General features: G+C 39.9%; 1 protein-coding gene across 3 annotated transcripts in view; it reads left to right on the forward strand.

Moving 5' to 3' along the window:
• The window catches only part of GRM1 (glutamate metabotropic receptor 1), a 213,522-nt gene that overhangs the window by 129,930 nt on the left and 59,493 nt on the right, over nt 1–24,099 (forward strand). For all 3 annotated transcript variants that reach the window (XM_067542209.1, XM_067542210.1, XM_067542211.1), the window contains exon 4: nt 18,701–18,947. In XM_067542209.1, the coding sequence (XP_067398310.1) occupies nt 18,701–18,947 (247 nt within the window). The remainder of the gene's footprint in view (nt 1–18,700; nt 18,948–24,099) is intronic.

Genomic DNA, 24,099 nt, shown 5'->3' on the forward strand with positions numbered 1-24,099 from the left:
AAGCAGACAATCACTGTGATCTTGAATGAATTCACCCAAGAAAATGATAAAAGACAAAAACACCGTATCAACTGTGGGTGAACACTTTTCACATAGGTCAGATAAAGAGTGATCGCTATCAGTCCTCATCCTCAATGGAAACCTGCACACTTTCAAAAGATGAGCCTGGGAGCTTAAATTCATTACTCTGCTAGACACCAAATATTATGGACTGAACAGAGATGCTGGATTTATGGCTTATTACAGCAATCTGAAACCCCCTAACCCCTTCTTTTTGTCCTATGACTGCCGAGGTGTTAAAGGGCCATTCTACTTTGAATGGTCTCTTACAGTATATGCTAACTATTTATCTGTTCCTCTTTACATTTTGCTGTGACCTGGGAGTTGCTTTACCAGACCTGAAGAAGAGCTCTGTGTGTCTTGACAGGTTGTCTCTCTTACTAACAGAAGTTGGTCCAGTAAATGATATTACCTCACCCATCTTGTCTCTCATTGTATGGTAATGGCTTTTAGACTTTCAAGCCCAGACCTGGCCTGGATTGATCTGCTTAGAAATGAAAAGCTCTATTGTATAACATTTCCTTGGCTACCTAGTCATCCCTGCCCCTTGTTTAATAGAAAAATGACTAAATAAATGGAAATACAGTTGGTCAATGTAAATGGAATGAATTAATTGCCTGGTATAGCTGGTGAGAAATTTTCTGTCAAAGTGAAAATTTGACAAAAACAGGAAGCAAACTTCAGCAACTTTTTTTAAAAAAAAATTATTTGTTTTCTGACCAGCTCTGTTTCCAGGACAGGTTAATAAAAATACTATTGATCAATCAGTTATGTAATCACCCCTTTTCCCCCCACATCACAAAGTTTATATTTTGCTTCCATTCTACTGTGTAACACTCATAAAGAAAGCATGCATGGTAAAATGATGCAAAAATTGATCACACAATTCCCTGAAAGAAAGCTATAGGAGTGTATCTATATGCACATAAACATTCTCTGGCATGACTAGAGCTGGGTAAATCATTCGAAGTTACTCATTTTTTCAGTGAATTTAATATCTTTTTGCATTGGCAAGTTGATTGTGAACACATCAGTTTTCTCATAATTGTAATTGAAAATGATTTGCTGAACAATTTCTGTGGATAATTATGATTTTCAGCTTGTTTGTGAACAATTCAATTGTAGTATTTTATAGTAAAAGTTTGCACAGTTTTGTCTGGCCACACACATGGATAAATTTCATCCTCTGATTCCAAACCTTCTCCTAGTTTCTTTTCACTCTCACCAGTTTTGTAACCTAATCTACTGCTATTTTAATCAAATGTTAAAACAATGATATATTTTATAGTTGAAAAATCCTAGCACATGAATTTAAGCTTCTTTCTCTTATCTCAGTTTTGTGCAATATTGCTAATCTTATTTTATATATAGGTTTTCCTTCAGCTATCATTTCACTGTATGTACCCAGCTCCCAGTTACAGTTACTGAAATGAATTTCAAAATCTCAGCACAGCATGCCACTTATTGGCTCAATTATTTCTATACGCATAGGGTAAAACTTGTTAAGTTATTAACTAAGGTATGCATTATCTGAGAAGCCTTTAATTCAAAATAACAAAGTCTTCACTGGGTAAATTATTATTATTTATTTGTATTATCATAGCACCTAGGAGTCTCAGTCATGACCCAGGCTCCATTGTGGTAAAACAGAACAAAAAGACAGTCTCTGCTCCCAAAGAATTTACAATATAAGACAAAAGCTGGGTACAGACAGAGGAGTACAAGAAAACAATGAAACACTATTTGTCAGCATGACAGACACTGATAAAAGAACATACTTGTATAAGAATTATTTGTTAATTATTGAGTGAAACTAGTGTTTCTAAAAGTTCTCCAACTCAGTTTGACAGTTGCTTGTGGCAACTTTCTCCCTGGAGGTAGCTAGACAGTAGCTTTATTTAATTAAAGGTTTTATTAGAGGTGGTGAAAGAGGACAGTTGTTTCATTGCAGATAAAGCTACAGGATATCTTTAGGTTTTAAAAAAAGAGAGAGATTTAATCAAGTGTTTATCTATGATAAATTATAGATGTAACTAGTGGAAGAAGCCACTGGTTGCCAGATAACAGTCTCAGTTCTCAGTCTTTTATCAAGCTGTTTCTGGATCTGAAAGAAAGTAGCTACAAATTTCTGGCAACTCATATGTGCCAAAATAGTTTCTGTTGAACCAGATTGTTGATCCTCCTGACACTCAAAGATACAGTCTCACAAAATACTTCTAATTTTAAGACCCACAGGATATCCCATTGATAAATAAGATACTCATCAAATAAAGTCAAGTGGAAGCATATGCAGCTATTATCCTTGTAAACAGCACAGAACACTTTTTGCAGACATGTTAATATTATACCATGGAACAGCAAGTAGTAGAATTGCGTTCAGGGTCAATTTTTGTATTTATAATTTCCATAATGTGTTTTAATACTTAAAATATCCAATTATAGACTAAAATAATGAGCACCCTCTTTATTGCTCCACCACATTCAGCCTCCCCTGTTACAAAGCTGAACCACCAGAGCCATAATCTATGCTCTGACATTCAGTAGGCATGTAACTGACCATTCCTCAGTCAGAATGCAGTGAATGCTTTGAAATCCTATAAATTCAATGGTTGGGAAAAGAAGTGCACAGAAATAAAATGTATTGATTTTCTTTGTGTAAGTAAGGCTGGTGTGCAGGTTATGCAACAGTCAGCCTAAGTATATCCCTTTTCACTAAATCAATAAGGAAACCAGATGACATAATCCATAACTGATCTGAAGAGGTCTGATAGGAGTGCCTTTACTCTGTGCCTTTCTTAGCCAGTTTTTTCTTTTTGTTGGATTATGTCTTCCCCTTTGTATCTAACTATTCTCTATTCTGTGATACTTGGATTGTCAATTTTCAGGTTGTCATTAGCCCTTCCATCTAGGATCAAAGGGTGTCTGTTAGTTATCAACCATCACAACAACAAGAAAGAAGGAATCTAGCTTCAGAACAGAGAGCCCTTTATGCACATAGCATGTATCAGAAGGGTTTACTAAGCAGGTACTCCACTACCACCTCTGGCACACACCCTACTCCAGGACTTGTGAAAGGCTGTACTACACAGTTCCTGCACTGAGGGTAGTCTCCCCTAGCCTGTTAAGGGGTTGTGGACACTGCTATAGCACCATACTGAAGCCAGAGTGGAAGGGAGATTCCATCCCCAGGTACCCAGATACTCTTAAACCACTGGCTACTCTGGCTGGGGTTCATGGGAACAGCTGCACCCCTAGACATCAGGACCTGATACGCATGACTACACATGCATCTCACTGGACACCTGGATCTCACTCTGCCTGTGGAACCTTTAGTAGTTCCTGTTGGTGCCAGGGACATGTGGGAAGCTTTGAGTGAGCAGGCAGGCAGGAATAAGGTGCGTAGAGGGAATGCTCCTGATGGAAGGGAGCACAGCCAGCATCCTTGTGACCTGCTCTGCCTGCTGGGCCCTCTGGCAGGCTCCTCTCAGCACCAGCGACCGGCAGAAGCCTTGAGTGAACAGTGAGGGATAAGAATTGAGGTAGGGCAGGAGGGAGAGGGAAAGCAGTGGGTCTGTCATAGCAGCCATCTGGGGATCCGCCAAATTGCACAGACAACATCCTGGTGCTCTCTCCATTGCCTAAGTGCTCTTGGACCAATCAGGGGACCAGAAGCACTGCCAATCAGGTCTTCTGTGCGTGGCCCAGCCTGTGGTGCTTGGCCCCACAAGACTCACAGCTCATCGATCAGTGATCTATCAGAGCTGTTGGGTGACAGTGTGGATATAGCAATTGCTGAAGGACCAGCACCCCTAGCTTCTAGCCCTGTGATTCTTCACAGTCGAGGTATTCCAGACCTAAGGTTTCACCTGCTATAATATTATCATCAGTGAAATAAGGTGAAACAAATGCTAAAATATTGGTTTTTCTTTCATGGTGGGAGTGACTCCAATATTAATGTTTCTTAGCATTTGGGAAGTAAATGTTAGTGATATTTGAGGAACTGTGCATCCTTAATAACACTTCAGAGAGCTGAGTACTTGATTCTCTAATTTCCAGCGATCCATTCAAGCAGAAAGAGCTCATGTAAGGGTATGCTGCAGACATGAAGGTGTTTCTGCTTGTGGGTAGAATACATATTACTCATCTGTATGAGGGTAACTAACACAATATATTTTTAAAGTTAAATCTCTTTTAATTATTGAGAGTACAGATGAGGAGGAGGAGGTTTGGTTTTTTAAACGATTGTGAAAAGGAGAGAATAATAGCACAGATGGCTAATGGGAAACAAATTGTAGTGAAAGTTGTTATGTATCTGTAATTGTTCTTACGATTTAGAATTTAATTTAAACCAATATTAGACTATATTAAATTTAATTGTATTTCACCAGGCGTTTACAGAATTAAATAAATTAAATGTGGAAAAAGATAAAATAGACTGTCTAGTCCCTCCCCTGCCAATACCAGATTGTTTCCTACTTTGTCTAATTTTTAAATGAGGCTTCCATCACTTTCTTCTCTAGTCCTCTGGGTCTCCTGATGACACACTGATAATTGTGGACTAATATTCAAATGTTCTGTTATATAAACCAATGGATTGAAATGAGACTATTTAATTCATTGCACTCAGGATCCATAAACAAGATTGAAACACACATCTCCAGAAATGATAGGCTAATGAAATAACTTATTTTACTATTCACTTTCTATTCTATTTCCCACTGCTGTGACAACCTTCATTAAGCATCTGAAGTATTGAATTTGTGTTAAGTATTTAAAACATAACACAACCAGACCTTTTTGAACTTATGTGTTCAACCCAGCAATCTCATATTGCATGATCACTATGAAAGCTTAATTGACACTGAGACCAAAATTCTCCTAAAATTAGACTTCTAAATCTATGTTTAGGGACCTAAATAAAAGTGGCCTGATTTTCAGAGTTGCTGAATCTCTCAGAATTCCCACTGAAGTCAATGGGATCTGCAGAAGTTTGCTTATTAATCAAGTCACCTAATTAGGTACCTAAATATGGATTTAGGTTCCTAATTTAGGAACCCAAGTTTGAAAATGTTGGCCTATGTTCTGAAAGCTACAGCATGGTTACAGACTCTGAGTCCTCTCCCCTTCAAATAAAGCCTCAAATCTAATGTGAAAAGCATGACACAATCAGTTTTAATTCAATCTGTTTCTGGTTGATTTGTATATTATATAGTCACTGTGTTTTGTAATAAGACTTCTATCTATATCTGGTGTATAGGTTTAGTTTGTTATTAATGTGTAGTCATAATTAAAGCGGGCAGATAGTGTAAAAAATTGGCAGGTATTTACTTTATTTTTAAATTAATTAACTTTAATTATGTTTATGCCTTTTTAAGAAGGCAGTCTGTCCTCTTTATGGGTATTTGTGGTCCATGGTCTGCCAGCCTTTTCTCTAAGGGTTGGTCCCTTTAAGAACAGTTGTTCTGAGTCTTTTATTTTCCTGGAAGGATGAACAGGACGAATCTGGGAGTGGAAATCAGAACACAGAGCCATGTGTCTGATTATATGAGCAACGCAAGAAATACAAAGGTTGGGTCTGTTTCTCAGTTAAGGAAGGGGATGGGAAAGAGCTAGTGTAGGTCTCACCACAGATGGCCTGGGTCTGGAGTGGAGCTGACTGAACGCTCTGCTCAGAAGGAGCAAGGTGGAATCCCATAAAGTGTCTGATGGAATAAAACCAATAGGAGATTTGTGAGAAGCATAGGAAAAGCAGGATAGGCCAGGAAGTCTCCATACAGAAGTCTGTTACATGAGAAAAAGGATGTCTGAAGCTCTGACACCAGGTGTAGCTATGGAGTTCTGAGTATGAGACCAAATGAATCAGGGAAGCCCTGATACAAGGGTTTCTGGGAAAGACTAAAAGGATGTGGGTAACCCTGCTGAAAGGGTGAAGAATTGAATACATGAATGTCATGTTCTAGAAAACAGCCCCAAGAAAAGGAAACCTTAACTGCAACACATGGAATGAGAGTTAATTGGAGAGTCACAGGGGAAACTGAGGCTGAAGTGATGGTGGTGCCATAGTGTGGTGTGGCTTGTGCTAACGATAGCCACCAACATACCCCCTTTGCGTTACTTTTTTGTGAATCTTCTACTAAATGTGCTTCACTAGCACCAATAGTTTGAAAACTGAATGTGAAGTTTGACTTTAGCCAAATTTTTGTCAAAAGGGAATTTTAAAATGGAAGACTAAATAATAATTGTGACCAAATGCACCTATGTAGTCATACCCTGTGCACTATTGTAATAAAATGACACACCTCCTCACTGGTCAGGATTGCACTCCAGAATGTCATAGTAATGTGGATTTCCAATATTACATTCCAATTTGAAATGTATGTTGTTGCTGGTTATCCAGTTAGGGAACAGAAAAAACATCAGATGACATGATATTGCTGAACAGGGGATGAACTGCATGTTTGAAATTCAAATATGAACTGATCAGTAATGATCTGCAGACCAAGAGTTATTTGCTGAAGAAATTAAGCAATAATTTCAAATAATTAATGGAGCACTTTGCAATCTTTGCGGATGTTTGAACACAGAGCAATTTATAAGAAAATGTAGTCAATTAGTGTACTACGCTAGTTTTAATAATTATTATCTGTCTCTGTGGATGGGATTGGAACAGTTTGGTTTGTCTTCTGTGCCACCTCTTTCTAGAATACACATATCCTCTAGTGTTTATTAGCTAGGCTTAGCTTTCCCAGTTGCTTGAATTACTGTAACAAGTTTTTAACAGTAAACTGTCGCCATTTTGATGGATTCCCCAAGATTAGAGTTGGTAGTGGATTTTTGCTGCTTTCTGATTTGGTTTCTGCCATTAGACTTGAATATGTCCATTAATTACAATTGGATATTTGACCTGAGTTAACAGACTATGGGCATTTGGAATCAATTTCTTAAACAATCCCATCTTTCAATGGGTATCACAGTATTTCATCCTCTGTGTTTCAATAGGACATCAGGATCAAATATGGATCTTATTGGTTATCTATTGCTTTTTGAAGCAGGTTCTTAACTATCTATACAGCTTCCTAAATTAGTTTATAAGATTCAGGATAATGTGATCTAGAATTATTTGCCCCAGGTTTCAAGCAAACACAGTGGCTTGTGCATTATTACAGTTGCATTTACAATGGTACTAATCACTCATGGATGCAACTGTGAAAATTCTGGCATGTATGTATAAACTGACATTTCTTTGCAAACTGCTGAAACCTGCTACTAGCTAATGGTGGACTGTTGTTTATAATAAGTTTGTCTGGGATGGTAGGTCATGGAAATTGATTTACCCCAAATAATGACCATCTTTTTTCTGTTGTTTTCTAATCTATTAATCTCAAAGTACAGCAATTAGAATAACCAGAACTGGGTAATCAATACGCCTTAAAAGTTAAGAAATCACTTCGTACCCTTGCCAGATTTGTTCTGGAAAGTTGTACAGCTGTTTGGAATTCTATCACTCACATTTGTCACATCTATTACACTTGGAGACTATATCTTTGGAATCTATTTTCAGACCTTGCAAAAAATAGTATGTCTTTGTTTGGTCTTTTCTATGCCAAAATGCACGCTGTATTTCTAGTATTTCTACCAATATGTATGTTTCTCATGGTTGTTTTTTTTTAAAAAAACCTGTAAAGCAGTTATTTTATCATGATTGCTTCATTTTGATGTGAGACACTTCTGAAGTTCTGATTAATCTTCCTACCAGCCTTGTATAACGTATAACTGTGGAGCTGTAAGACCATAACAGAAGAGGTTCATACATTAGTTTTTAAGATATTTTGTAGTACAGAAAAGGACCTGCATCAAATCAACTTCACAGGGCCCTAATCGACTGTCCTTTCTCTGGCAAAAGTCCCAATGAAGTCAATCAAAAGCTTGTCTGCATTTGGCCACTAGTGTCAGCCCATACGGAAGTGTTACTATGCTTGATGGTGTCTGACAAGCTCTCTGCTATAAGGAGGACATTCCAGAGTTATATGTAACATTTAAATAGTGTCATAGCAATATTTCTGCCCTCAGTTCAGCCTGGTGCATGACTTGTTGAGAAAGTTCTCTAATGGCTTACGGTTAGTTCACTCATCTTCTGATTCCTGTTACTATGGAATACGTATCTTTCCCTTGTCAAGCCTTTCTTGGCCTGCAATATTGTTGAAACTTTTCAATTCTGTTGTCAGTTTTTGTCTTTCTGTTTTCCTTATCACACTGGAAGGAATTATAAATGTGTAGTGCCAATTTCTATAACTTACATATGGGTCTGTAATGAGGTGACGTGAAGTTACACCTCCCTAAAGGCAACTTGGGGAAAGATTGTGCCTGAGGAGGCATAATCCCTTCTGGAGTTCCCTGACATACAGGAGCCATCCCTGGCTGGTGCATTAAACTCCCCTTTCTGAGCCCTCATCAGCCATGCTGGCCAGTTCAGTGTGGAGGGGCAGGATCATGACCACATATTCCTCTCAACTTTGTTTGTAGTGAATTGCCCCCTTCGGGGACTGCAGTTGAGCATGGAATTTTCATAGGTGGAGACACCAAAGACAGGCTCACTGTGCCCTCCCCCACAGGCTGGGGTACAGTCTATCAGTGTTGCCAACTATCACAATTTAATCGCGCTGATGGTATTTGGTGTCTTTTTTTCCCCCTAAAACCTCAGCTCCTGGAATCGTGTGATTATGTGAGAATCTCAACTTCCCTTTAGAAAGAGTACGTTACGGGCCCTTGTGGTTGAAGGAAAAAGCTTGAAAACATGAGCCTTAATAACAATTTATTTATTTTTTATTCATTTATGTAAATATCGTGACTTTTAAGCCAATATTATGATTTTGGGGCCCTGAGTTGTGATTTTTTGAATTGCCCTGGGGTTGGCAGTGCTGCACAGTGTCTCCTCTCCTAATGTACGTGTAGGAACCCTGAGGCTCTCACTGCATCTGATTAATTAGAGACTCAGCAGCTTGTGCCACCAATTCATCTTATAACGTTTCAGCTTTACTTGTAGCGCTGTTGTATTCGTCTATGCAAGTCTCATTTTGCGGAATCTTTGACACTAATCTCTTAAATCCATAACTGGAAATTTTTAAATCAAATTGAACTAGAGCATGTCTTTCCTGAATTAATTCCTGTTTGGATGCTTTTCTGGGCCTGTGTTATGGACTTAGAATTGATGCTTACATAACATGATATGGGGGATTGAGAGAGTAAATTTAAATATCATTTTTTTCCACTGCTTCTGTGACCCAGTGAGAGAAACCCCCGCTATGTTTTTCCTCCTTTTGAAAACTAGAGGATAATATTGACATCCTGAAAGAAACTGCCAAGGGCTTTTGAGGACCCCTTTGGTGCCCAGCGGCTTAAGTTTGTCTAAAATGGAAAGCATGGGTGACGGTGAAGCTTCCTCTGGAGGAGGCTACCTCCCTGTTCCACCTCTTCCACCCGTGGCCTCAGCCACGCTACACTCCTGCTAAGCCCCAGACACCGCCCCTGCTCTGCTCCCTCCCCCAATCTCCCACTGCTGGAGGGATGCAGCGAGTGGGGGGGGGGGTTGTGGGGGCACAGGGGTGAGGAGGGCCACAGAGAGTGGTAGGGGAAGGGACAGGTGTGGTGTACCTTAGATGGGTATTGGAGTCTTGAGGGGGGAGGGATACGATGAGTGGTGGAGAGGTGAGGAGGGATGCAGCGGGCATAGGGGGTCTCATGGGGAAAGGGGCGGAGGAGAAGCAGCCAGGCAGCAGTGGGCGGTTGGAGCTTCAGGGAAGGGGCAGAGTAGGGATGGGAAGAGGTGGGGCCACCAGGGCCTAGGTGTCTGGTGGCAGGTTGGTGGCAGCTGTGCCAGGGTATAAGAAGGCAGGACAATTAAAAAAATCACAACTGTTATACCCGCCGTCCATGATGGATATCAAGCTCATTACTTTTAGGCTTCCGTCATCTGCCACAAATGGATACAGATGAAGCAAATACTGTAATTCCTGAAGGTTAAGTACATATTTTTGGTAAAAGTCGGAGTTACACTCTGATCTGCTTTAAACAATGAATTTATTGTCTATGAGGAGGAGGAGAAAGAAAGGGTTGTTAAAAATAAAGCCCCCTCTAAATTCAAGCAGCTGAATTCAGGAAATAGAGGAGCAATTAGGTATTCATTCCACTTTGCTAGTAAAAATAATATATATTCTAGAACACAGATATTGCAGCAACAGGCACCATGCAAATACCTTAGATAGATAACTTCTATTTGAGGAGGTTTAACTGAAAGTCCTGCATTTGAATTGCTTCCTGTTTTCTTTGAAGCTTAGTTTAAAAAAAAGACATAGCACTATAATCATGATTAAATGGCAACATTTTCCAATAGTTACTATGCAGTTATCTCATTACTTAGAATAGAAAATATCAAGGGTATCACTTCACAGACAAGATCAGCTCCCAGACTGCTTCACTGGGTGGCACAGAATGGGAAGGAGGTGAACATCCCGCAGTGCTGAAGGAACAGGTCCAAGACTATTTAGAAGGATTGGACATACACAAGTCCATGGGGCCGGATGCAATGCACCCGAGGGTGCTGAGGGAGTTGGCTGAGGTGATTTCAGAGCCATTGGCTATTATCTTTGAAAGCTCGTGGCAACAGGCGGAGGTCCCTGAGGACTGGAAAAAAGCAAATATAGTGCCCATCTTCAAAAAAGGGAGGAAAGAGGATCCATGGAACTACAGACCGGTCAGCCTCACTTCAATCCCTGGAAAAATCATGGAGCAGGTCCTTAAGGAATCCATTTTAAGGCACTTGGAGGAGAGGAAGGTGATCAGGAACAGTCAACACGGATTCACTAAGGGAAAGTCATGCCTGACCAACCTGATTGCTTTCTATGATGAGGTGACTGGCTCTGTGGATGTAGGGAAGGCGGTGGATGTGATATACCTTGACTTTAGCAAAGCTTTTGATACTGTCTCACACAGTATTCTTATCAGCAAGTTACAGAAGTATGGGTTGGATGAATGGACTATAAAATGGATAGAGAACTGGCTAGAGCATAGGGCTCAACGAGTAGTGATCAATGGCTCCATGTCTAGCTGGCAACCGGTCACAAGCGGAGTTCCCCAGGGGTCGGTCCTGGGGCCGGTTTTGTTCAACATCTTTATTAATGATCTGGAGGATGGGGTAGATTGCACCCTCAGCAAGTTTGCGGATGACACTAAGCTGGGGGAAGTGGTAGATACCCTGGAGGGTAGGGATAGGATACAGAAGGACCTAAACAAACTGGAGGATTGGGCCAAAAGAAATCTAATGAGGTTCAACAAGGACAAGTGCAGAGTCCTCCACTTAGGAAGGAAGAATCCCATGCACAGCTATAGACTGGGGACCGACGAGCTGGGCAGCAGCTCTGCAGAAAAGAACCTGGGGGTAACAGTGGATAAAACGCTGGATATGAGTCAGCAGTGTGCCCTGGTTGTCAAGAAGGCTAATGGCATATTGGGCTGCATTAGGAGGGGCATTGCCAGCAGGTCACGGGAAGTGATTATTCCCCTCTATTCGGCATTGGTGAGGCCGCATTTAGAATATTGTGTCCAGTTTTGGGCCCCCCACTACAAAAAGGATGTGGACAAGTTAGAGAGAGTGCAGCGGAGGACAACCAAAATGATTAGGGGCTGGAGCACAGGACTTATGAGGAGAGGCTGAGGGAACTGGGCTTGTTTAGTCTGCAAAAGAGAAGAATGAGGGGGGATTTGATAGCAGCCTTTAACTACTTGAAAGGGGGTTCCAGGGAGGATGAGGCTAGGCTGTTCTCGGTGGTGGCAGATGACAGAACAAGGAGCAACAGTCTCAAGTTGCAGGGCGGGAGGTCTAGGTTGGACATTAGGAAAAAGTTTTTCACTAGGAGGGTGGTGAAGCACTGGAATGGGTTACCAAGGGAGGTGGTGGAATCTCCATCTTTAGAGGTTTTTAAGCTGAGGCTTGACAAAGCCCTGGTTGGGATGATATAGCTGAGGTTAGTCCTGCTTTGAGCAGCAGGTTGGACTAGATGACCTCCTGAGGTCCCTTCCAACTCTAATATTCTATGATTCTATTCTTCTTCTTCCCCTTTTCCCAGTTAGCTGAGGTTGGGTTGCTGGCTCATTCTTTTCCAGGCTTGCCAGTCCAATTCTCACTCTGCATCTATTCAGTCCTCCTGTACACTATCTAAGTCACTGTTTTCTTATGCATCCTCTTGATCTCTGTCCATGAACTATAGTCTCATATGCCTCCCTAACAGGATTCCCTTCATCTATCCTTCATACATGCCCATGCCATCTCAGCCTCCTCTCTTGCAGCTTCTCTCTGATACCACAGGCTTAGGCCTTACTCCTGATGACCTCATTCTGTATGTGTTTCAGCAATGTCACCCCCTCCTTGTCCTTAAACATCTTATTTCAATAGCATCAACTCTTTTCAAATGCCTCGCTTTGGTTGCCCATATATTTGATCCTTACAGAAGAGCTGGTCTTACCAGGGTTTTGTATAGCTGTCCTTTATGTATTTTTGGCATCTATTTGTCATAAATCACTCCACTTGCCTAGTGCCAGACTTTCCCATGCTTTAGTAGCCTTACTTGCAGTCCCATATCAATGTCTCCATTTGCAGCTAACCAGTCCCCAAGGTACTTAAATGCAGAAACCTGATTTAGGCAATGGCCCTTGATGTTGATAGGGAGTATCACTACTGGTTACTATAATTCTGCCATAGCTTTTAAGGGGAAAATTGATAAAAAAAAATAACTGCATGAATATAAGAGAATCCATCAGCTTGGGAAAATAAGAACAATTTGGAATATGGAAATGAAAGAAAGTGGGAGAGGCTAAAGAAAATATCCATTTTTTAAATAGCTGGCCCTTTTATAGCTTTGACACGTCAGGGAGTTTCAACCAATTAAAAAGATAATACATATGCAATACCAATGAGTGGGCTGTTTTATCTTACAGCATTTTTAGATAGTAGTCAAATAACCTAGCTTCCCTCCCTCACTCTCTGACTTCCTTCAGTAACCACAGGAACTCATCTTTCTTTCTCAACAAGACCAGCTCACTTCTCAACCTGCTTACCTGCTGCCCAGGAAGTGACATCAAAGAAAGCAGAGGGGTAAACTATTACATCAAGGGACTGTTCTTGTTGCTAGAAGACTACAAAAACAATAAAAAGTACTCATCTGGAATCAGAGCCCAAACTAATACTAAGTATTTATTATCAGTAATATTTTGGATTTAGAGCATATTTCTTCTAAGGGTTTCAAAGCAGTTGCTATGAAATTTAGGATGCTAAATTCCTATGTTGTCCACCCACAAGGAGTATGGGTAGCAGAGGAGACATCATTTCCAGTGCCTATTCAGGCCCTCATGACTCTGCTGATACTGTCAGCAAAGATGCTAATTGTGACAGCAGTTTTTATAATCTCTGCTAATTGGACCAAGACCACCAAAGCACTTTATGTGTGTCAGGGAACAGCCAGCAGATGGTAATGGTTTTGGTCACTAATGAACATTTGAACTAATGACTATAGCTGGGCAAATAATTTGTAACAATTTATTCAATACATCTTGATATCTGTTCCACATCATGAGTGGTCTATGAACAGATTGTGATTTTTCTCAAATAAATGTGTTGTTCAAAATTATTTGCTGACTAATTTCACTTGGGTAGGTATTAAGCAGAGACCCAACAAGAAGATTTTCCACAACCTTTCTTTTCCTCCTAAACTCTTTCTTCCCCTGACCTCTTGTTGAGGGCTGCAAACAAATAATTATTCATTATTCCTACTGAGTGCTAATTGGGCTTTCGCTGTCTTTATCTTAGGAGTTAGACCATAGCTCTCTTCTAGTCATAATTTTAATAGGAGTATAGTTTCTTAGTAATTCCAGTTTACAGCAAACATGATTTCATGATATCCAATCTGCTCCAGGATAAAGCTATTCCTTTAGCTACCTTACAAGGATATTATTAGACTAAATTCATCAATGTCTGTAAAGTACTTTGCCAGTAGCTGGTAGATATATTATGGGCCTGATCCAGCGAACATTAAAGTCTAGATGAAAGATTCCCACTGTCTTTAGCAAAGTTGGATCAGGGCCTAAATTAAGAGGCCTCTCGCTCTCTCCCTACTCTCACTATATAAATTCTATTATTTGCATAGTGGTTCCTTTGCCCTTTGTGTGCAAACAGAACATTTTTTTTTTATCTTGAAGAAAAAGCAGATGAATGGCAAAAACAATGAACAAAACTAAAACCGTGATAAGAAAAACCATGCACCTGAGACAGCACTGAAGCAACTTAAAGGAAGAGCGACACTATTAGAAATAGCACGAAGAAAAAATTTAGGACACTTGAATCCTTCAAGGTCATTCTAAAGATAATGACCTTATTAAAGAGTTTTCAATTAATCCAGTACTCACAAGGTTTACAGGAACCTAAATCAAAATTCTTTGCTTACAAAGGTGAAAGCTAAAGCTTCTTAAAAAATAACAAAACACCTCCTTTTTTAATGTCGATTCAGACACTTCCAGGTGTTCAGATTAACTGTTATATGCTATTGATCTTTTGTCAGAGGGCGAAGGGGGGAAGGTGAAGCACACATGTCACACAATTAAGTGAACACTTTTTTCTGAAAGGCGTTTTTGCTTATTAAACATTGATATACAGGTGCAGGTAAAAATGATAACTTTACAAAGAAACTTGTCAAATAACATGAATAGAATGTTTTATCTGTTCCATGGAAATACTGTGATTAAAAAGCTATTCTTTAAAAACTTAAAAGAAGATACATTAATGTCTGAGTTTTATCTTTAGCGAAAAGAGATGAACAAAATCGCATGTCCTCAATTTGTTAGAAACAACATATTCTGTGAGTAGTTGTCTGTGACACAGATTTTTCACAAGCTCAAATGCATAATGTACGTGAAATTTATAATGAAGAAATGGGATTAGTTAGACATGTGACTTCACATAGAAATCAAGTAAGTTTTTGGGAGATATCTATCCCCTTTTGTCCAGAGGATTGATTTGTGGATTATTAATTACAATACTAGGGCTTCAGATAATGTTTTCAGTTGAAATACAATTATTTCCATAAATGAAAACCATCTTTGAAGAATAAAATGTATCGTGGGGAAGCAGTAGATTCTCTGGAGTTAAGGCTATAAGCTGAGCTCCAGTGCAGGGCTAATTTTAACCCCCTTCTTAGACAAAAACAATCAATCAATCCTCAGAGTCTCCAGTGTTACAGTTAAATCTCACTGGTAAAGAGAATTCACTCTGAAAGTCATGAGAAAATTGAGCACATACTTTTCCAGATTAAAAGTCTTTAAAAAAAACCTTCCTTTTGAAGTGTTTGCAAGACATCTCATGTTTGAGTGTCTCCCTCTATCATCCCAACCAAATACTTTATCCCAGAAAATTTAAAACACAAAGATTTTGACGTTGGGTTGGCTCCTGCAAGAAGCAGTCTTTTAGAGTAGGGATAGCAAAATATTTAACTTATTTCTCTTTTCCATCAGTTTAACCATGTCTTCCCAGGTTTTACTGGACTGTCCTGCTTTGACACCCACAAACACCTGTCCTGGTTGAATAGCAGTTTGCGTCAGGCTCTCCCCCCCCCCCCTCCCATGTCTGAGGGTCCTCCCAAATGAAGTGGCATTGCAACCAGGTGTACAGAATCACAGAGCAATTCAAGTTTGGCCCAGCTGCCTCTCTGGGAGGCACGGATAGTCCAAATTTGATTGGTGGTGTGACATGGCACTCTGTCCCGCTTTAGCCACTTGAAATGTTGGGAGCTATTGTTTATGACGAAGAAGAGAGGAAGTTCAGGATGGTGCTACACTAGGGCAGGAACCACTCTTCAGCTAAGCAGGTTTGAAGCTCTACTCATACATTCCCTGGGCCATTTTACTCCTCCCCACCCCCCACGCATCTCCACTCTGAGAGCTACATAAAAGCTCTAAACTGGGTCTCAGGGAAGTGCAATGCTGAGCCTTGCTCCCTGAAAGCTTTCCCACAAAGAGAGATGAAGGCAATACTCATCTTTCTACCTATCTTGTTCTAATAAAAAAAGGAAGCTAAAGTAAGGCCTTGTCTACATGAGCACTTATGTCAGCAAAACTTTTGTCGCTCAGGTGTGTGAAAAAACACTCTCTGAGAGAGATCAATTTTGCCAGCATAGGTGCTTGTGTGGACAGCGCTATGTCAGCAGGTGAGTATTTCTAGCAGTACTGATACAGCTGCGTAGCTGTGTAGACTAGCCCTATGTGGCATTTGTATGGTGCTTCTGTTCCAATATGCTAAGGAACAGACAAAGCCCATTTAACGACAATGGATATTGTTGCCTGCTGCGTAGAATTAGAAATATAATCAGACCCCTCACTAAAGTTGCATGTGACAATTGTCACATGCAGAACTTGTTTTGAAGTACCTACACTGAAAAATATATATATTATAATTTCACAGGAGATTTTCTATGTGCTTACTTGTAAAGTTTGTGTTCTCACTAAGTTTCTAATAATTTCATTGTGTAGGCTGTGTGCTGTTTGAATAGAAACTACATGACACTGCTGCTTTGTGGAAACTAGAAGACATGTTGCATTTCTGAAATATGTCCCTGGCTGCAGCTGCAGCTGCAAGGGGTTGGTGCTCATAATAGTGGTGAAATGCACTGCGGCATGAGAAATTCATGACTTGCTTCCAGCACTTTGTGACCTTCACAACACTATTCTCTTTGCCATGCCAACCAGTTTTGTCTGGCTCATTTTTCTATTTGGGAATCAGTACTCTTCAGAATAGCTATTGAAACTAGACACACTTACCAATATAAATGGGGCCTTTACAATAAGGGAGGCCCATGCTCAAGGAAACCTAGGTACAGGGCCGTCCCTAGGGGACTGTGGGGCCCGGGGCAAAGCCAGGACCCTGGCAGCAGCCACCTGCCTCCTGCCCAGTCCCGCATGCAGACAGGAGGCAGGCTGCAGCTGCTGCCTCCCGCTGAGTACCCGCCTCCGGGCCAGTCCTGACATGAAGCGTAGGCCCCCCAAAGCATGGGGCCCAGGGTAGTTGCCCTAATTCACCATACCCTAGAGACGGCTCTGCCTAGGTATTTATGTTTTTGAAATGATATTGTTCTGATGTGTCATCAGGGTAACATGTCTGAGATGTGATGATGAGGGAGGGGGGGAATGCCTGCCTTATCAGAACCCCTTCCTGGAAGAAATTTAAGGATCAGCTTCATTATCTGCTTTGAAGGTTGGACCATGCCTACACTAGGAAAAAGGGGTATTTTTACATGCTAGCAGTTCCAGGTAACTCCCCTCCCACGGCTTCACTTGACATGCTAGCACACATTACAACTACAACTGCCTTGTCCACACTAGGATTTTAACACATCAATTAACATATGGTAACTCCCACATCTTTTTTTCCTAATGCAGCCAAAGCCTTCTGTGGACAAAGAGAAATTGGATGGCAGAGATTAGACATTGGGTAGGGTAGTAGGATGTCTACAGGTAAAAACACATTCCAGTGAGTCAGTGTGACTCAGGAAAGTGGGAAAGAGAATATGGAGAGCTTCAATTCTGGCGTCAGCAGTTTGAATCTAGTTCGAGTCATCTCTGACCAGATGTCACTGCTGATAGCTTTTCAATAGTTCATGACAGGAAATAATGGCAATAGTCTATTTCCTACTGGATTGGTGTTTGCATCACATAAAACACAACCAGGATCAGCATCCTTCTTGGTAATGTCCTGAAATTCAGTGGTTCAGCTCTGAAGCTCACATATAGGGAAAACTTTCACTGCCATGTTCTGTCTGTTCTATTTCTGTGGAGACTTCAGTGTCTGTTAATCCAGCACCTTTTAGACATCGGTCATATAAAAAAATCTTCGGGTATCAAGAACTTCTATTAATTATCCATGGCAATCCAACATGGTGCATGTGGACTAGTGTTTTAAAGTATTGTATTACTATAAACAATAGTTATCAGTTTTTCTGCAGTGAGTATGGGAACTCTTCAATATCTTTTTTTTTTTTAAGATTATGCTGATTTAGATTTGTTTATTAGACCTAGATTTCTGCATGAGTTTGAGATTTTTTTGAAAATGTTTCTCATCCTGAAACAGGAAAAAAGTTGAAATCTCTAAAATTTTCACAAACAAAAAATCCAGAAAAAAATTGGATCAGATCAACTGAAACATTTAGTTTCAATAATTTCAAAACATTTTTTTATTTTTAACCATTTTAAAATATAAATTAAAATTTCAAAACAAAGTTGTTTCAAATAAAAAACCAAAGCTTTTCCTCTCAAAGTTTCAACTGGTTCAAAACTTTTTTTTTAAATGTCACTTTTTTAGAGTGGAGATTTGTTGAAACCATCCTTTTCTTGCAAACGGTTTCGACAAATTCACATTTTCAAAAAAAAATTAGTAGGAAATTCCCAATCAGTTCTATTGTTTATGCTTGTAAAATATTTAAGAAAAATCAGCTAATTAATGTTTTGAAAAATCATTTAAGTCTCCCTTCCGCTCGCTCCCTGAGTTGCTGCAATTATTTATTTTCTGTCTTATGATAATGATTGGGTTTTTTTCTTATTGTTTCAGGCAATGAGAGTTTAGAAGAAAACTATGTCCAGGACAGTAAAATGGGATTTGTCATCAATGCTATATATGCTATGGCTCATGGCCTACAAAATATGCATCATTCCCTTTGCCCAGGACATGTTGGACTGTGTGATGCCATGAAGCCCATCGATGGCAGCAAACTCTTGGAATTCCTCATAAAGTCTTCGTTTGTTGGCGTTTCAGGAGAGGAAGTTTGGTTTGATGAAAAGGGAGATGCCCCTGGAAGGTAAGAAGCTAATTCATGTCACAAGAGTTGTGTTGCTACAGCTAGCCAAACTAAGAGTGTGTAGAACTGTTTGTCAGAAATTGGAGTATGTGGGTTAACTGAGTCTTGTCAGTGGGTGACAGTAGTTGAGGATACAATTACTGATATATTGATAGCTATAGCTTGTGGTGGGACTGGAGTTAGAGTAGGATGTTTAATTCTTTCTAGTGTTTCTAGAGAGAGAAGGTCCCTGTATCTTAAAGAATTTCTGAGTTTGAGTTTCCATTGGGGTTTCAGCCTCAAAGGTTTTCTGAGTAATTGCAGAATGATTCAGTTGTGTTACTTGTACTGAAGTGTTCGAGCTGGTGACTTTGGGTCTGAGTCTCCTCTCACTTACAGCAGTGTCTATCAGATGCTACTTCAGGTAAGTCAGTAGAGTTACACAGTTGCTAAACTGATGTGAGTAAGAGGAGATGAAAGCTCTGTGTCTCTTAGATCCATGGAGTCAAAGAACTGGCATTGTAAAAAACAGCGCGCTGAATAAATGAGACTTCACTGTTTGGTAGATGGCTTCAGAGAATGTCTGCAAGAGACGATGTCATCATAATATTTCTTTTAAAAAAAACTTACTTCTCTTACTAACACCTTAGATTATCACAACTGATGTTTGTTTTTTCACCATTTGTTCTTTGTGTTACTTGCTATATATAACTCTGCTTGAACAATAAAGAGAGATTGGTCAGTTTTACTTCCCACCGCCACCCCACCTCCTCATTCATTAGCCCCATGTTGTGTTCTTTGTCTGGGTTTCTTCAGCCAAAGAGCTCTACAGACTCGGTCAGAGTTTAAGAGATAGGTGCAAGCAATTTCCTTACTACCACTGTACATGGCCAAATACACCTGGACAAATACAGCTACACCCTAAGACAATTAAAAAACTTAAATGTCAGTCTATTAAATAGTTCTTCACATCGGGAACACACTACACCTGTGTTGTGTAGTTTGCATTGGCTACAAGTTAGTTTTTAGGTGATGTTTAGGTTTAGAACTGCTGGTCCTTATATTGTTTGGGATTTGGTTACGAGAGAGACCACCTCTGTCCTCGTGCAATGCTGCTGCAGCAGTGATTGGTAGAGGGGATACGTTTAACGGCCCCCAGTTTAAAAAGGAGAGAACTTATGACAGGATATTTCTATGAGTAGTTCTGGACTCTGGAACATATTCCCTCCATCTCTGGATCTATTGTAGGGTTCATCCCCCCAGGTTTCTATTTCTATGACAGGTTTAGAATTTGGAATGTGTTGAATGAGAGTGGGTTTCTTTTGCTGCTAACTTACATTTTAGCAGTTGGTTTGATGAGTATGGGCAAGAATATTTTTGGATTTTTATCCTTAGTTTTCCATATTTTTCGTACTTGTACCAGTGTATCTGGCTTATGGGACAGGCAACATATATCAGTAAATGATAAATATCGGACATTTGGATACATCCAGGAATTTAGGCCTATGCAAATCTGCACTTTCAATGGTGCAAATCTGACTTTGAAAATCTGATACAGTGTTTCTGCAGTACAGAGCAAAAATCCTTGACTGGTGTAGGTGAATGTACACTAGCATTTTATCAATGCCAAAGTGTCTCCATACCTTAATGAAATATAAAGCTCCATTCTGCATGCAACACTTTGTCAATTAAATAAAGCAAAGAACACTGGAAAAGAACAGACTGCCTTTTTGGCAACCTTTTACTTTATAGGGATGGATAAGGAGACAGTGTCCCTGGGGAAAAAATGAGATTTTCGTATTTTCACAAATATGGGAACATTCTCACAATACTCTGGAGTAATGTTTTAAAGTTTAATAATTTTATTTATATAACATAGTTTATTACATATAATATATTATAATGGGTATTATTAGTGCTGCCATATTTAAGGATGAGTTCCAACTTCCTTAATTGCTCTCATTTTTCAGTGGTTCACAGCTTTCTCAAACCAAGTCCTTTTTGGCTGAAATTTTCTCTGCTTTGTCACAGCTGGCGGAGATTTTTTTAAAACAAGTTTGCACAAACATTGATACTGCGTGTGTGAGTAGAGGGAAACAACCCAACAATACTCCATGTATTCAGAGCAGAACTTTTGTGTATGCACATTAAAAAAAAAAAAGAAGAACAAATAAACTTCTACTTAATTATCTGTTCACTCAGCTTGTTTGGTAGATCTGATTATGACTTAAAAATTCAAGCCCAGTCTCAAAGCTTGCAAGCCATACTAAAACTCTCCATGTGTAAGATTGTGTAAAAGATTTCAGTTTGCATACTGTACACATTGACCACTGGCTAATAATGACATGAAGGAGGACACTTATGAATCATAAGCACAAGGGGGAAAGTTAAGATTAAACTTTAAATCTTATCTCAGCATTTGCTACATTTTGATTGATGTTGTATTAATGCTAGTTTATGCCATGTAATGTGGGTTTTTGTTCTTGTTGTTTAAAGGCAACCAACATATATAGACTCGAAGTTCTATTCAGGGAATGCAAGCCTTTAATAACCTTCTGTCCCCTCGCCCAGATTCACCTTCCAGTACAGAGTTCATGATGATTGTATATCAATCTAATTCAAGGTCATAATAGGAAGCAAACAGGTTCTACTCACTAGCAGGAGATAACGACATTAATGCTTATTTATACTCATGTATACCGTATTTCCCCATGTATAAGATGCTCCCATGTATAAGACGCACCTTAATTTTGGGGCCCAAAATTTGAAAAAAATGTATTACGGTAAAAAAATCTAAAACCACTGTATAAGACGCACCCAGTTTTTAGACCCCAAATTTTTCGAAAAAAGGTGCGTCTTATACATGGGGAAATACGGTATATCACATTTACATTATAAAGAGCCCTGAGGATTACAGCTTCATCCAGTATTGCACGATTTAATCACAGAGCTATCAGACAGCAGCATTCATTCTTTTTTCATATTCTCTCTTTATAAGAACAGGGAAGTGAGGAGGAATTGCCTCCTGATTACCTTGAAATGGGCCCTTTTTTAGACTCCTTTTCAATTGACAACCAAAGCTCTCGTCCTGCAGCTGTGCAGATGGATCTCTGTACCTGCACAGAGCAGTCCTGAAGTGAGTGGTGTCCCATACACGGTCTTTGCCCCTTTGGAGCTCTTACACAGTAGGGCACCCCCACCTTTTCCCCATCCGTAGGAGTCCAGGTGTAATCCAGTTAATTTAGGCACCCCTATTCTTTCCCACTCCACACCCTTACCCAATTCGTAGGGCTCAGGGCCACCCATACCCAATTCATTGGACTTGTGGTAAAACTAACCTGGTTAATTTAAGTACCCACCCCCTTTCCCAATTTGTACAGCTGCGGGTGTATTCCACAGCAGGTTTGCAGGGCCTTTTACCAGTGAGAGAGCCTTATACAGTAACATCCGTAACCTTTATTTATTCAAAATTACCAAACATAATACACATGGTAAGCATATAATGCTGTGCTCACCAATCCTGATCAGGCAGGTGAACTTCACCTGTTGGCCAGACAAAGTCAGACTCGTCTGGGTTCTGGTTGCTGAACATCATAGTCATGCAGATGATTCTAGCAGCTCTGGTCTTGGGCTGTGTCTTGGAGCCGAATTCTTCTTCATCTTTCAGGTCTTTCCTTCTTCTTAGTCTTCCTTTTTTCTCTAGCTGGTCTCCCTCTTAGACTCCAGTTTCATAGTGAAATCTGAGTCCCACTTAGCTATGCCTTAACTGATCATTTTACTAAAACATTACAAAATAATTCTTTGACGAATACTAACGTATTGCAAAATAATTCTCTAACCAATCATACCCAGCCACCTTAATTGATCTAAATATTGCACACTTAGCTATGCAACAGACAGAAACCATACAAATAAACTATAGATAAAAGAGGACTATAAAGACCAAACAATAAGGAAGTATAGATTTCACAATCACACCTGTTGATAAGTGATTCCTTGCTAGACAGAATGCTATCAAACAAAGTTTTCCTTAAACATTTTAAAATCTATTTCTTTATCTGGTGATGCCATTAGGATAGTAACGCCTTCTTAACAGCCTGATATTACAATGTTTGATGTAATTTAGATGGGAATGTGAAGATGTGACCACATGCTTCTTAGCTTATGGCCACTGTCTCTCCTAATATGGCTGCTACTGCTTAGCCAAAAAAACAAGAGCCCCATTGACTTCAATGCAGCTCAGTATTGGCAAATGAGTCTGCCCATGCAAATGTAGTTGCAGTATTGGGTACTACGTAAGCACAGCTATAATGGATCCAACTTCTCTTAAAAGCCTCTAGAAAAGGCCATTCACCCCCAAAGATATGCAAAGCAAGCTGATAATGAGAGGCAGTGGACAAAGGTTCAAGAGGCTTGTGCACATAGAACTGCAGAGATAATTTGTTTATTTGAACCTCAGAGGGGAAAATAAAGAGATTTGGGTGTGATGCGCCCTTTACCCAGAACCAGCCAACTATTCCTAACTATAACTAAAGCAGACACCTGTCTGCCCTTACTTCCCCAGCTTCTATACATTAGTAATACTTGAGAATAAAACATTCTCACCTCAATATAAATTTAAACAATCAAGCTGAGAGAACTGAAACAACCAAACAGAAAAATAAGGCAGTGGCTCTCAGCCCCAGAAAGCAGAAAATATTATTCAATTTACAGTCCAAATCACAATTTCCAGTTGCAGCCTCTTCTCACCCTCCTCTTAGATCAAAACACTCCTTCGCCTGCCACCCACAATGATCTGCTTCCCCGTCTCTCAAAAGCCAGCCTGTCTATCCACCCTCACTTGCGGTTCCTCCTCCTTGTGCTGCTCTCCTCTGTTCGCTCCATCACTCCTGTTTATTTTCCCCCATGAAATTACCATGGTTAATCATCACTTTGCACAAACTACAGGCAGGGAGAGAAAGCAGGAGCAAAACAATTAGCAATACAAGACTTTCACACATCAATCCCAATATACAGGGATGAAGGGATGCAATGGTGAAGGGTGAAGATGGGTAACTGAGTGTTTATAGAAGCAGCATTTTATGCTTTCTTTATATAAGCCTGGGGAGTTCTATTCTACTTACCTTGGGTGGGAAAGTAGATTTTTGGGCCTCAGCTGATAAATTTTCCTGAC

This window comes from Emydura macquarii, unplaced genomic scaffold, assembly GCF_026122565.2.
Source record: "Emydura macquarii macquarii isolate MOO-44397 ecotype Brisbane River unplaced genomic scaffold, CSIRO-AGI_Emac_v2 contig_705, whole genome shotgun sequence".
NCBI lineage: Eukaryota > Metazoa > Chordata > Testudines > Chelidae > Emydura > Emydura macquarii.